This window comes from Clarias gariepinus, chromosome 1 (genome assembly GCF_024256425.1).
Source record: "Clarias gariepinus isolate MV-2021 ecotype Netherlands chromosome 1, CGAR_prim_01v2, whole genome shotgun sequence".
Classification (NCBI taxonomy): Eukaryota; Metazoa; Chordata; class Actinopteri; order Siluriformes; family Clariidae; genus Clarias; species Clarias gariepinus.
In genome coordinates, this window is record NC_071100.1 from 19,361,640 (window position 1) to 19,375,420 (window position 13,781).

General features: G+C 38.6%; 1 protein-coding gene across 1 annotated transcript in view; it reads right to left on the reverse strand.

Annotated features, from left to right (window-relative positions):
• The window catches only part of LOC128520591 (immunoglobulin superfamily member 1-like), a 283,702-nt gene that overhangs the window by 140,804 nt on the left and 129,117 nt on the right, over positions 1-13,781 (reverse strand). Inside the window, 2 exon segments of the mRNA XM_053494902.1 lie at positions 2,893-3,165; positions 5,237-5,497. Coding sequence (XP_053350877.1) covers positions 2,893-3,165; positions 5,237-5,497 — 534 coding nt within the window.

The following is a 13,781-nucleotide window of genomic DNA, read 5'->3' on the forward strand; positions in this document are numbered from 1 at the left end:
AGATTTAATACTGTAACACACTGGGGGACAAATTCTCATCTTCAAACACTGGATTGTCACTACACGTAAACGAATCTGAAAGATCGTCAGCATTCTTCATTTTACAATCCTGAGCGTGTCACCACACAGGTAAAAACTAAAAACAGATGGAAACTCATGTGACGTCACTTTCATTCATCTCAGGAACGTCAGTTACAACAGGCAAGTGAAAAACCTTATCACCAGCTAAATCATTACCCAAAATACAGTAAGTGAAACTCCTTTAACTGGCAACTGAGGACGGACTGCAACCTGAACAAAGCCAGACACTATATCACAGCGAAGATAAATTGTATGTAATGGAGCTTTCACCACACAAAGTTCAATAACCTAAACTAAAACATCTGCACCACAACTAGACTGGTCAGATAAAGGTGAGACACCTTCCAATATAAATGACTTCGGTATCTCTCAGGGTACGCAGTGGCTTAGACTCAGAGTTCTGTACTTTCCGCTGGTTCTTAAGCGTTAATTTGGGACAGGTAGCGATAAAATGTCCAGGTTCGTGACAATAGAAGCATTCGTGAGGCTCATTACCATCCCTAGACGCACTTATGGAAACCCTGGAGCTACGTTTAGAAATATCACGGTGCAGAGGTGAAAAGAGTTTTGTGCGTGAGCACGAGCTCATCAGCCAAAACAGCATCATCAACGAGACGTGACTTTCTGTTCATATGAAAAAAAATAAAACACACACAATTTTGTCTGTAATAAAATCTTAAAAACTCTAAATAAAAACTCTTCTAACAATACCAGTCCTTTTAGCTGATCAGTTTATATAACCATAACACAGCTGATTTAACAGTCTCATAATCCACACTTCTAGTGTTAAGGCAGAACACACTTCCTGAGCTTTATTAATAAAAGTGAACTGTACCAATAAGGACCAAACACTTCTAGGCCACTGCAGAGTGGCAGCGATGCGCTCAAACACAGGGAAATAAGTGTCACTTCACTTTCCCTAAACATAGGCACCAAAGCAACTGTGCTTAGTAACTTCAAAGCCAGAGGAACTCACATCCAGGGCGAGTCCTAGCACAGGCGATAACTTAGATACGAGCACAGGGTGCAGGCACAGACGTGAACAGGTACAGGAGACACAGGTGCACTAGAAGCAGGCCTAAACTTAGAGGTCAACTCCAGCTCTTTCAGTCGTATCTCCTTTTAGTTTTCAGCTCCAAGGTTTGGAACTGTAGCTGCTGAGCTTTATACTGATATTAACTTACTGTAACTGTAAGTCTAGTTGTTTTAACTGTAGCGCGAGCTATGGGATCTATGCGTGTGTATTAACAAATCCCAAAAAATGTGCTTGTAACTTTCAAAAGCCGTCAAGGCCAAAATAACAAACAAAAGTCCCTCTAGCTAGTCCCGAAGTGAAATACCTAAGCTGCACCAAAAGAAATGAAACTGGACTACAACATACTACCCTTACTCCCCTACTACCCAAAAAAACAGAATTAACAAACTATAAAGAAAATGGTGTTGACGTCCTACTAAGCCACTAAATACAGAATTATATACAAATAAATACAAAATGTATTTATAAAACAAAGCAATCAAAACCAAAGAAGGGCGAATACAAAACAAGCAAATGGTCATACACGGGAAAGTCTATTAAATACCAAGCAATCATCTAAAAGGGGAAATGAAAGCATAGTCAGAAAACATACATAGCAAGGGGTCAAACATGGTATAATTTTCATAACAATCATAGAATAAGCACTAAGCAAACACATGGTCTTCAGGACTGTAGACTGAAGGGGATTAAGTGACCTCTGGGTCTTCTGTTTAACCAATTGTCAACCAATCGGTTTCAGGAAGTGACACACTGAAGTGGGCAGGACCTGAAACATTAAGAGAAGACACGTCCCCATCCCACCAGCAGCAGAGACACAAGCAAAGTAAAGAAAACAAATATTCAATATCATAACATCCAGCCTCCTCATTCCAGGGAGTTGGCAACCGGGGGTATTGGATTGTGGGAGGAAACCGGAGTACCCGGAGGAAACCCACCAACCACAGCGAGAACATGCAAACTCCATGCACACAAAGACAGGAATTGAGCCTGGCCAGGAATCAAACCCGGACCAGGAACAAGGCGACAGTGCTATCCACTACACCAACCCACTGTCTCCCTATAGACACTGACTCTCTAATCTCTCTGTCAGAAATCAGGTTTAATCTGACATAAAAAAAACAACATTGCTAACTTGCATATGCTTCCTGAGAGTTGCTCTTAACACTCTGATTATTATTCCGATATAAATCTGGTGAAATATTTTACTATTTTTGCATAATGTACATCTTATTTTTTTTAATAAGTATAGTGTATGGCTAATAACTATAACTAAGTGTCTATATGCATATGTAGGAACACAAACACACATGCACCTGTTATTATTCAATAACTCTTCACACACACTCTAATCTCTCTCATTCTCTCAGACTCTACAGTCTCTTACACTTAGGTGTTCAGTATAAAATCTCGCCCCTCGTCCTCTTCACTCATTCACACTCAGACTCTCCACTCGAGCATGGTGATGTTTCTGAAGCAGTAACTTTATGAAGACCATTAAACAGCCTCTCAGCAGCTTATTAAAAGAGTTTTACAGGTTTTTGTGACATTTTCCACTAAATCTAAACTAGTGTTGTTCCACTTAATCTCCAGCTCAGCTCACACCGGCCCTGCTCAGCCGTGCTCACACTGTCTCTCTTTAACTTTAATACAATCATCTACAGGAAACACTTCTCTGTGTCTAACTGTGTAAATGTTACTGTATTGTGATGCTGATCACATGGTGTTTATGTTATTAGTGCTGTGCAGAATCACTTAACAGAAAGTCTTTTACTCACCAATAACATTTACCCAGAGTTCATCACTGGGGTATGTGGAGTACTCTGCGTTTTCTCTTCTAGCATAGCAACTGTATCGACCTCTATCAGAGACACTAACTGGGTTGATGGTGTAGGAGTTTGTTTCAGTCTCAGTCTTAAGGTATTGGGAGTCTTTAATCCAGTAAAACTTCCATCCAGCAGACTGCACATTCAGTGTACAGGTCAGAGTCACTGAGTTTCCTGTCAGGACGTCTCCTTCAGGACTTGATGTGATCACAGGTTCAGGTTTTTCTGTTAGAAATTAAATACAGTATCAGAATGTGAAGTAGTCTTTACTACACAAATCACCTCTACAGTAAAACACTATTACTCTCTCAGTCATGACACTAAACACCTCAGGATTAATGTCACATTTATGAATTTTAAGTTATTTAAATGATGTGAATGAAAATCTATAGAGATATTAAATGTAAAGCATCAATAATATCAAAGTGAGAGTCAGACAATAACTGCTATGTGATGATGTAACTTTCTAATCTCTCTATATCAATTAATCTTAATGTGTGTATGAAGTGAAAATTATTTTATGAATTATAGAACACAAAATGCAAATCTTTACTAAAAGACATATTGGGAAACTTAAAAAATAATATTTTTTTTAACTTGTTTTGTCTAAAAGTGAATAAATCAGTGTAGTGTCGCCACCTTACAGACAAACACATAAATAAATGTACATGATGAGCACACGTAACAGAGCGTCACACACACAAGAGAAACTATACACACACACACACACACACACACACACACACACACACACACAGATGTGTCTTGATCTTCTGGGCCACCGTACGTCTCCTATACAATCTGTATTTAACACAATGTCATCATAATGATATTCCTGATTAAACTGAGGTGTAAAGCTCTCTGTGTTTACTGATAGTTTTCCTTTACACATGATGATTATAAACATTGTGTTAAATCTACACATCTGTGTTTTTATATAAAATAAAACTCTATTCAGGGCTCAAGATCTCGTCTTCTTATACTGAGAAATCATGGTGGAGATCTTGACAATCATCATCATATTATTATTATTATTATTTTTAATAATAATAATAATAATAATAATAACAACAATAATAATAATAATAATAACAGTGCACAGTCTGATCATGTGCTGCAGAAAATGTAAATGCACAGGTAAACTTCTCATCACTACCTGACCTCAACACTTACACATTTACCTGATTTGTGTGTTTTCACTTATTTAGACCTAAATTCAACCTTTCTTAAACATACTAGTAAAGAATAGTAATTTAGTTAAAACACAAAAGAGATAAAATGAGAATGATTCCAGTTTAAAATTATGTTTTAAATCAAATTCAGTAGGACACTCTTTAAAACACTGATGTTGAAAGTCTGACATGTTGAACAGATGAACGCTGCTCATGACTTAAATGACATCATGAAAGAAAAATTGGTTTAAGTCTCAGAGAAAACTGTGGCAGAGAAAACTGGAATCAATCCAAGTCAGACACCAAAGTCCCTGTAGTCCACATGTAGCTGTGACATCATCAGGTCTAAATCTCCTGATCTACTGAACACAGGGCAGGAAACATCTAACGCTTTTCACCTGTGACTCTTTATTAACTTTATTTATTGGTGTGTGTTTGTGTTGACAGGAGAGAAAAAAGTGAGAGGGCACAGAGCAGAGAAAATGTGTGTGTGTGAGTCAGAGTTACTGTTGATTGTAAATGTTACAGTGATGTACGTTATTCTGTACACAGTTTATATGCAGTATAATGTGTTTTTCTCCATCATGAAATTAATGACTGAGCTGAAGTGTAAAGTCTGATGTTTCTGTGAATTAGCTTATTTTTTTTAATTATGTTAAATAAATCATATCTCAAATTCTGAACCATGCTGCATACCTACTTGGTCGAAGTGAATCATTTATGTCTTTACTGTAACAGCAGAGCAGTGAAATGTTTAAGTCTTAAAAAAAAATTATAAACCTGACAGTAAAATCCTCCTGACTGATAGATGACGAGAAATTGGTTCTTGTTGATATCAGTTATTTCCTAACAATTCTAATAAAAACTAAGGAGAAAAGTCTCACACTGATGAGAACCGAAAATATCTTGTAGTGATTCTTTACAAATCAAATGACTAGAAAAAAAACAAACAGGACAAACATTGTAATTAAACTTTGTTTCTTCTACCACATAATCTGAAACTAAATATAAAACTAGTGAAAAAGTTTACATTAGCAATTAATAACACACACACACACACACACACACACACACACACACACTCTCTCTCTCTCTCTCACACACACACACACACACACACTGACCTGATACAGAGAGTGTAAGAGGATCACTGATCTGTGAGAGCTGAGAGTCTCTTCTCCTCCCTCTGCAGGTGTATTTACCACTGGAGTAATAATTATCTGTAAACTCCTGTGCTGTGCTGTATGGGTAGAATGTTTTACCGTCTCTATACCACTCATATGTCCACTCAGTGTCTCCTCCTGTCTGTATGTTACACCTGAAAGTCACTCTCTCTCCTCTGTACACCTGTGTATCAGGCTTTATAATCACCACAGGTTTAATCTCTGTAAGGGGGAATAAACTAAAATAAATACACAACTTCATCTATTACTTAATCAAGTATTAACATTTTAAAAATTAAATTCCACGTTTGTTCCCACTGAGAGTGTAGATACAGTAAATCTGTTCACATGTAAATGATTAAACTCTGTCACACAACAATCACTACTGATGAAGTAAATTCACTTCTCTCATGACTGAATTACAGTGTGTTGTCTTTAATGTTCATCTTTATAAACACTGAGCGTCAGCAAGGGAACAAGAAACTAAAGCTAGAAGACACAATCATGCTAGAAATAACTGACTGGGTTTAATTTGATGACACTTTTAACAGGTTTACTTAGTAAATGAAAAAAATTCATATAGTGTCAGAAACACACACACGCATACACACACACACACACACACCTGCTATCATTCCATAACTCCTCCTACACACTCTTATTTATCTAATCTCTCTCATTCTCTCAGACTCTAAACCTTTTACACTTTTAATGCGTTAACACTTTCAATAACTGTTTAATAAGTTAAAACTTTAATATCTTTAATTCTGCGTCATTTTTTTTCCTTTTCCGTGGCTTCGCTGTTGTGGTTAGAACTGTGATGGTCATAGGTCATGTCTGTTTTACTAATGTTGGCCACTAGAAGCACTGTCAGTATCGATCCCCATTTATTAAGGCAGCGGCTTTAGTGGATCTGCTCAGTGTTTCTGCTTTAAATCTGAACTCTTTATAACATCTTGACTTCTGTTCATCTGCATTTCACGGCATCGAAATTCAGTTTGGACCTGAACGTTCAAAAATGAATTTATGATCAGTGTTGGGAGACGTTACTTTTTAAAGTACTTTATTACATTACTTTTTTCAATCACAGTAATTTTGTAATCAGTTAATTCAATTCAATTCAATTTTATTTGTATAGCGCTTTTAGCAATTTTCATTGCCGCAAAGCAGCTTTACATAGTCAAAAGAATTATTTAAGTTTGTATGAAATGTGAATTTGTATGAATCAAAATGGTCAGATTGTCCCTGGTGAGCAAGCCGAGGGCGACAGTGGCAAGGAAAAACTCCCTGAGATGATAATAGGAAGAAACCTTGAGAGGAACCAGTCTTAACAGGGAACCCATCCTCATTTGGGTGAAACAGAAAGCAGTAAATGATCTGCATTTATACAGTGTGTAGGGTGGGAGGCAGTTCAGCTATAATAGCTGATGTTAATTGATGTTAATATGGAGTCCAGGTAGTTATTGAAGACCCAGGTAGACTTGTAAGAAGTTCCAGTCATGAACTATCGAACTGTCAAGTCCCCAGAGAAACAGTTGCCAACATCAGTCAAGGCCAGAACCATTTTCTAGGTAGAGAGAATCATTCCCAGACACCAGACGCATCCCAGAGAGACACACGGGGCATCCATGTGACGAGATCTTCAGCCAGAAGCGGGGCACCAGGATGGGTCAGACAGGTCCGGAGGGCAGAGGGAGTCTGGATCACTGGCAGCTCATTGTTACATTGTTGCATTACAGCATTACTTTCTAATAAAAATAACAAATTAGAGAACTTTTCCATTGCAAAAAATTTTAACTCCTTTGTGATTCCTCATGCATGTAGTTTTAGTCAAGACCTTTCTAATTATTCTACCGTCATCACTCAGCGAAGTTTGGCCCATAATCTGTTAACTACTAATACCCCTATCTCACCTACATAGTTTCACGCGGTGGCCGTAAGTACGGTTCATCATGATTCACCGCGAGTTTTGGCGCTGTGATTAGGTTTCCATCTTTCCGCACGTCGGTCCTCGCAGAGTCAAACCGCAAAGGTGATATAGGGGTATAACACTATCTTGTCTCATTGCAAGTGTGTCACAATAATAATGTACACACAGCGCCGCGCTACCGTATGAAACGTACATTCACATCAACTACCAAACAGAGTTTTATCAGTAATCTCCCAGAGTTCCCAACTTCGATTAGATCACCGTCTGACCCCACAGAACTCGATCAGGCGACTGAATATTTAGAGTCGACATTTCGCTATACCCTAGATAATGTAGCTCCAGTCAAAAGAAAAATTATTAGAGATAAAAAACTTGCTCCCTGGTATAACGATCACACGCGCACTTTAAAACAGACCATTTGGAAATTAGAACGTAAATGGCGTCAAACTAAATTACTAGTATTTCAAATAGCATGGAAGGAGAGCATCCTGAACTATAGAAAAGCTCTTAGTGTAGCTAGATCAACATATCTCTCCACTCTTATAGAAGAAAATAAAAATAATCCTAGATTCTTATTTAATGCTGTAGCCAAATTAACCAGAAATAAGACCACTGCAGAAATCTCCACAACAACATCATGCAATAGTGAGGACTTCATGAACTTTTTTAATAATAAAATTGTAAATATTAGGCATAAAATTGAGGTTTTGAAACCGAACAATGTAATTGATGCAGATGTTAATCTAGCCATGTCAGACCAGAACCTAGAATACTTTACTCCCCTTGAAGAGAATGAACTAATTTCACTCATCTCTTCTTCAAATTCATCAACCTGTATATTAGATCCTGTACCGACACATTTTCTTAAACAGATAGTACCAGCAATAATAGAACCCCTGTTGAGAATAATTAATTCTTCACTCAGCATTGGATATGTTCCAAAATCTTTTAAATTAGCAGTTATCAAACCAATAATTAAGAAACCTGACCTCGACCCCTGTCAGCTGTCCAGTTACAGACCAATATCAAACCTCCCCTTTATCTCTAAGATCCTGGAAAAGATAGTAGCGGAGCAGCTATGCTCATATCTACATAGGAATGGCATACATGAACTGTATCAGTCAGGATTTAGGCCTCATCACAGTACAGAGACAGCGCTCGTTAAAGTAGTAAATGACATTCTATTGGCCTTTGATCAGGGTTGTGTAACTATGCTTGTATTACTTGACCTCAGTGCAGCTTTTGACACTGTTGATCACGCTATTCTTCTTCACAGATTAGAAAATGTAGTGGGAATTAAGGGTACAGCCCTCTCCTGGCTCAGATCCTATCTGACCCATCGTTATCAGTATGTAGACTTAAATGGTGATTATTCTGCATGTTCTCTAGTGGAGTTTGGCGTTCCGCAGGGTTCAGTTTTAGGTCCACTGCTTTTTTCCCTTTACATGCTTCCTCTGGGCAACATAATCCGTAAGCATGGTATTAGTTTTCATTGTTATGCTGATGATACACAGTTATATGTCTCAGCAAAACCTGATGAGAAAAAACAGCTTACTAAAATTGAGCAATGTGTGCAGGACATAAGAAATTGGATGCTAACTAACTTCCTTCTGCTAAATCCGGATAAGACAGAAGTTCTAGTCATAGGACCGCATACAGCTAGGAGTAAAATTTTAGATCATACCGTAACTTTAGATGGCCTTTCTGTTCCATCAAATGCAACAGTGAAAGACCTTGGTGTGATTATTGATTCCAGCCTTTCATTTGAAGCACATGTAGATAATATTACCAGGATAGCATTCTTTCACCTCAGAAATATTGCCAGAATAAGAAATTTATTGTCGCTAAACGACGCAGAAAAACTAGTTCATGCTTTTATCACCTCTAGGTTGGACTATTGTAATGCCTTACTGTCTGGTTGTTCAGCTAGATGCATAAATAAGCTTCAGCTAGTCCAGAATGCAGCAGCGAGAGTCCTCACCAGAACCAGAAGATATGAGCACATCACCCCTATCTTATCTTCACTCCATTGGCTCCCTGTGAAATTTCGCATTGATTTTAAAATACTACTCTTGACATATAAAGCATTAAATGGTCTCGCGCCGCAGTACCTGAGCAAACTGCTAGTGTCTTACGATCCGCCACGCCTACTTCGATCAAAGGATGCAGGCTGCTTGTCAGTACCGCGTATTATGAAAAATACGGCTGGGGGCAGAGCTTTTTCTTACAAAGCCCCAAAGTTATGGAATAGTCTTCCAAATAGTGTTCGGGACTCAGACACAGTCCCAGTGTTTAAGTCCAGGCTAAAAACCTATTTATTTAGCCGAGCATTTTTATAAATAGATTTGCCATAGGTAAAGGAGCAGATCTGGGGGACTCATGGACGTAGAGTATTATGGTGAACTGGTATGTTTGGATGCTGTCTTCCTCACTCTCATTGATCACTCAGGTTTGCTGACGGTGAGGGGATTGTTTGCTTTACATGTCAGGAAGCCCTCATGTTTGTGTTTCCTTCTGGCTCTCCCTTTTAGTTATGCTGTCATAGTTAGTCCTGCCGGAGTCTCTGCTTGCACGCTACAGTTAATATACATTCACATTATACATTGTGTGACTGTGACCATACCTAACTGCCATCTCTCCTCTTCTTCTCTTTCCCCGCCTCTTTCTTTTTCCTCTCTCCTCCTGTCCCTCCCTTCTCTCTCTCTCTGTCGAGCTACACATGTCGTTCCTGAGCTGCCAGTGATCCAGACTCCCTCTGCCCTCCGGACCTGTCTGACCCATCCTGGTGCCCCGCTTCTGGCTGAAGATCTCGTCACATGGATGCCCCGTGTGTCTCTCTGGGATGCGTCTGGTGTCTGGGAATGATTCTCTCTACCTAGAAAATGGTTCTGGCCTTGACTGGTGTTGGCAACTGTTTCTCTGGGGACTTGACAGTTCGATAGTTCATGACTGGAACTTCTTACAAGTCTACCTGGGTCTTCAATAACTACCTGGACTCCATATTAACATCAATTAACATCAGCTATTATAGCTGAACTGCCTCCCACCCTACACACTGTATAAATGCAGATCATTTACTGCTTTTTGTTTCACCCAAATGAGGATGGGTTCCCTGTTGAGTCTGGTTCCTCTCAAGGTTTCTTCCTCTTACCATCTCAGGGAGTTTTTCCTTGCCACTGTCGCCCTCGGCTTGCTCACCAGGGACAAACTGACCATTTTGATTCATACAAATTCACATTTCATACAAACCTAAATAATTCTTTTGACTATGTAAAGCTGCTTTGCGGCAATGAAAATTGCTAAAAGCGCTATACAAATAAAATTGAATTGAATTGAATTGAATAACAGCAGGAATAACGGGGGGTGGGGGGGGTATTAGTGGCAGGGCTTGTAGGACGACTTTCACACACACACATTAATGGATCGGGAATGACTGCTGTCTGGATTTACGAATTACATAAATTGTCTAAATAACAGATTACATTTTTGAAAATATACCTAAATAACTGAGTACTTAAATGGCGGACCTAACGCTTTATATTACTCATTACATTAAAAAAAGAAATCCGAGTACTCTAACGTACTTACTTTGTAACGCATTACACCCAACACTGTTTATGGTGAAGCAGTGAGAGGGGAAAAAAGTTGATTACTTCTACACTGGGTTAAGGCATCACACTGGTTATTTATTATAGAATTTTTTTACATGGTTACTGTTAACCTTTTTGTGTGTGTATAACTTAAATATGAGTGACTACATTTTTCAGTTCCAACTAAGTTGGTTCATGTGTCCGCTAAATGTTTTAAAATGGTAAAATGGATAATTTATTTCATATATTACACTGGTTCTCCATCTATGTACTTTAATACTCTTTCCATGTAGCATGTGGACACCTGCCTTTCCAAGGACACACAGTAGCCCTAGAGAATATCTTAGATACTATTGTATTTGTGTGTGTGTGTGTGTGTGTGTGTGTATAAATACATGCAGAAAGATAAGGTGTCTCTCTCTTACAGACGCTTTGTAAGTGTGTGTAACGGAGACGTCCTATTCAGTAATAAACCTTTTTTGCTTTTGCTTATCCAGATCATCTCTTGTCTTGTTTTGAGACACTTTACTAAAGGTCCACCACAATCTTTGACACCCCAGATGGGACCCTGTGACTGAGGCGGTGAGAGTCCAGGAAAGTGCAGTGCACGCCACCATGGAAGCTTTATTTCATCTGAAATGCAGAATTGGGTTCCAACGTGACAAGACCTGGGCTCACCGTGCCGTCCACCACTGGGGTCGACTAAATTTAATTTGATAAGAAATTAATTTTAATCTGTCAATTGCACCGAGTTACAGTGGTACAGGGCCACTGATGTATATGAGGTAAACGGGGGGAGGTTCCCCTCTCGGAGTTTAACGTTTTAACTAGATTTTTGGAGAAAATCTGCCTTTGCAGCTGACGAGCTGAATGTAAGAACCTTCCGGAAGTAAAATCCTACCATTGCCCCCAAGTGCGTGGCAATGGCATCCCTTTAGCTTACACAGAACACCCTCCGGCAGCAGCGGGCACATCGACATATCCACAGCGGCAGCACAAAAGAACAACGAGTTCTATCGCCCACTCTACATGCCTTTAAAAAACACTGGCTGAAACAACGATAAACCAGACAATGAAACAGATCCAGATGGACAGAGCCACTCCTGTCTGTGTGGACATAAAGGCCATATCCACCCTACCATGCAGCCCCCAACTTTTGTTCATCGTTTTCACCCATGGGTTCATGCAATAAACCCATGGGTGAAAATGATAATTTAGGAATTCCTGATACAGTATGAGCCAACACAAGCAGCTTTGTTTCAGTCAGAATTTTTATCTCTCATAAAGAGAGGCGACATATACTTGCTGATTAAACACTGCATTTGATGCGCGCGATATGAGCAGCTTTCATTATTAATAATTAAATAATTATTTAATGCTGGACATAAACAGCTAAAATCAAGATGATTATTATTCTTTAGATTATTATTATTATGTTCTTTTGCTGTTTGGGTTCAACGTTAAAAGATTATTTGAAACTAAAGCGCCTCTTGTAGATTCATGCCACAAGTCATTTTATCATACAAAGATCATTAGGTTGTGCTCGGACCATTGACATTTTTACCGTTAAAAATAAAAATGTTTTTACAAGCCCTTGAGCTGTTGTTTGTGTTGTTTTCTTTAATAATAACAAAAACAATAGACAGATAGAAACAGAGTCTGTCTAAACAAAATTAATTGCAGCCGTTTGCAAAATGTCCCTTTGCGCCACCTGGCGGTCATTTCACAAATTACTTTGAATTGCGACTGATTTATTTTGGCTGTTGCCGTTTGGCCACGACAGAGTGTGCGGCAGTCATAGACATTCCGCGTGAGTAACCACTGTAGCCTTCTGAGTTTGGAGGCCAGGGTTGGTTGGTTGAAAGCACATTTGAAGGAGAAGATAACGGCACAGACACACACAAACTCTACGTGCACACACACACACACACACACACAATTTCTCCATGCAGATACACTGTGCACGAAACAACTGAACAGGTCTTCACTGGCCATGAATAAAAATAAATATTTAGGCCTAAAAAGATGCTTTAAAATTCCTCTAAAATTCATTTAACGGCGTGTATAAACCCGCAGGCTTAACAAAAGGCAGTGTTTTGATCAAAGGGTGATAAACGCGTGCGGAAAAATGCAGACATGAAGGACTATACTCGACAAGAATATAGAGAATAAGAAACATGTTTATAATAAGATAATTAAATAATAAAATTATATCAAATAAGAACTTTATCTTAAAGCCAGACCTGTCATGTTTCCTCAATCGGCGTGTGTGCGGTCGTGGCATAACTGCAGGAGGCGAGCTGGTGGTTCAATAATGGTCTTTATTATTTACACGTCAAAAACACAAGTAAGGCTCTTCCAGTGGGAGCACGTATGACGCTTTAATGTAAATAAACTTAACACAAACCAATACTGACATAAATCATAATATGAACAAAAGCTAGACACCTGACTGAGCTTCAGTCAGGCTATTTATAATAAACTTAATTACCTTTCCTCGGTTCAGGTAAATGCTTACGTCACCTGACCGAGGTGCAACCTGGGACATGCAGTTCCCACTCAAACATAAACAAAACTACAAACATAACCAAAACCAGTCTTTACGCGCTTTGGCGCCCTCTAGGGGTTAACCCTTACAAGACCGACCAAATTTGTCATTCACTGCTGAAGTAATTAAATACGCTTATACTGTAGATATGTAGGTTACATTTTAAAAGTACAATTGCAAGTAAATTACAAACAGCATGTAATGTTGTAACATATAAATAAAACCGTATTAGACACAAATATGTGATATGGTAGTATATATGTAATGAAAAAGCTATTTACACATGAGTGCTCAAATGTAAAGCCAATGCAATTATTAATTTATTGTGCATATTTAACTTCATTCAGCCGTTTAAGTTAAAGAAAAATAACGTTCCTACTAGTCCACTATTATTTTCTGTTCAAATTTAAAGATGCCCGTGTGTGTGCAAATATACAA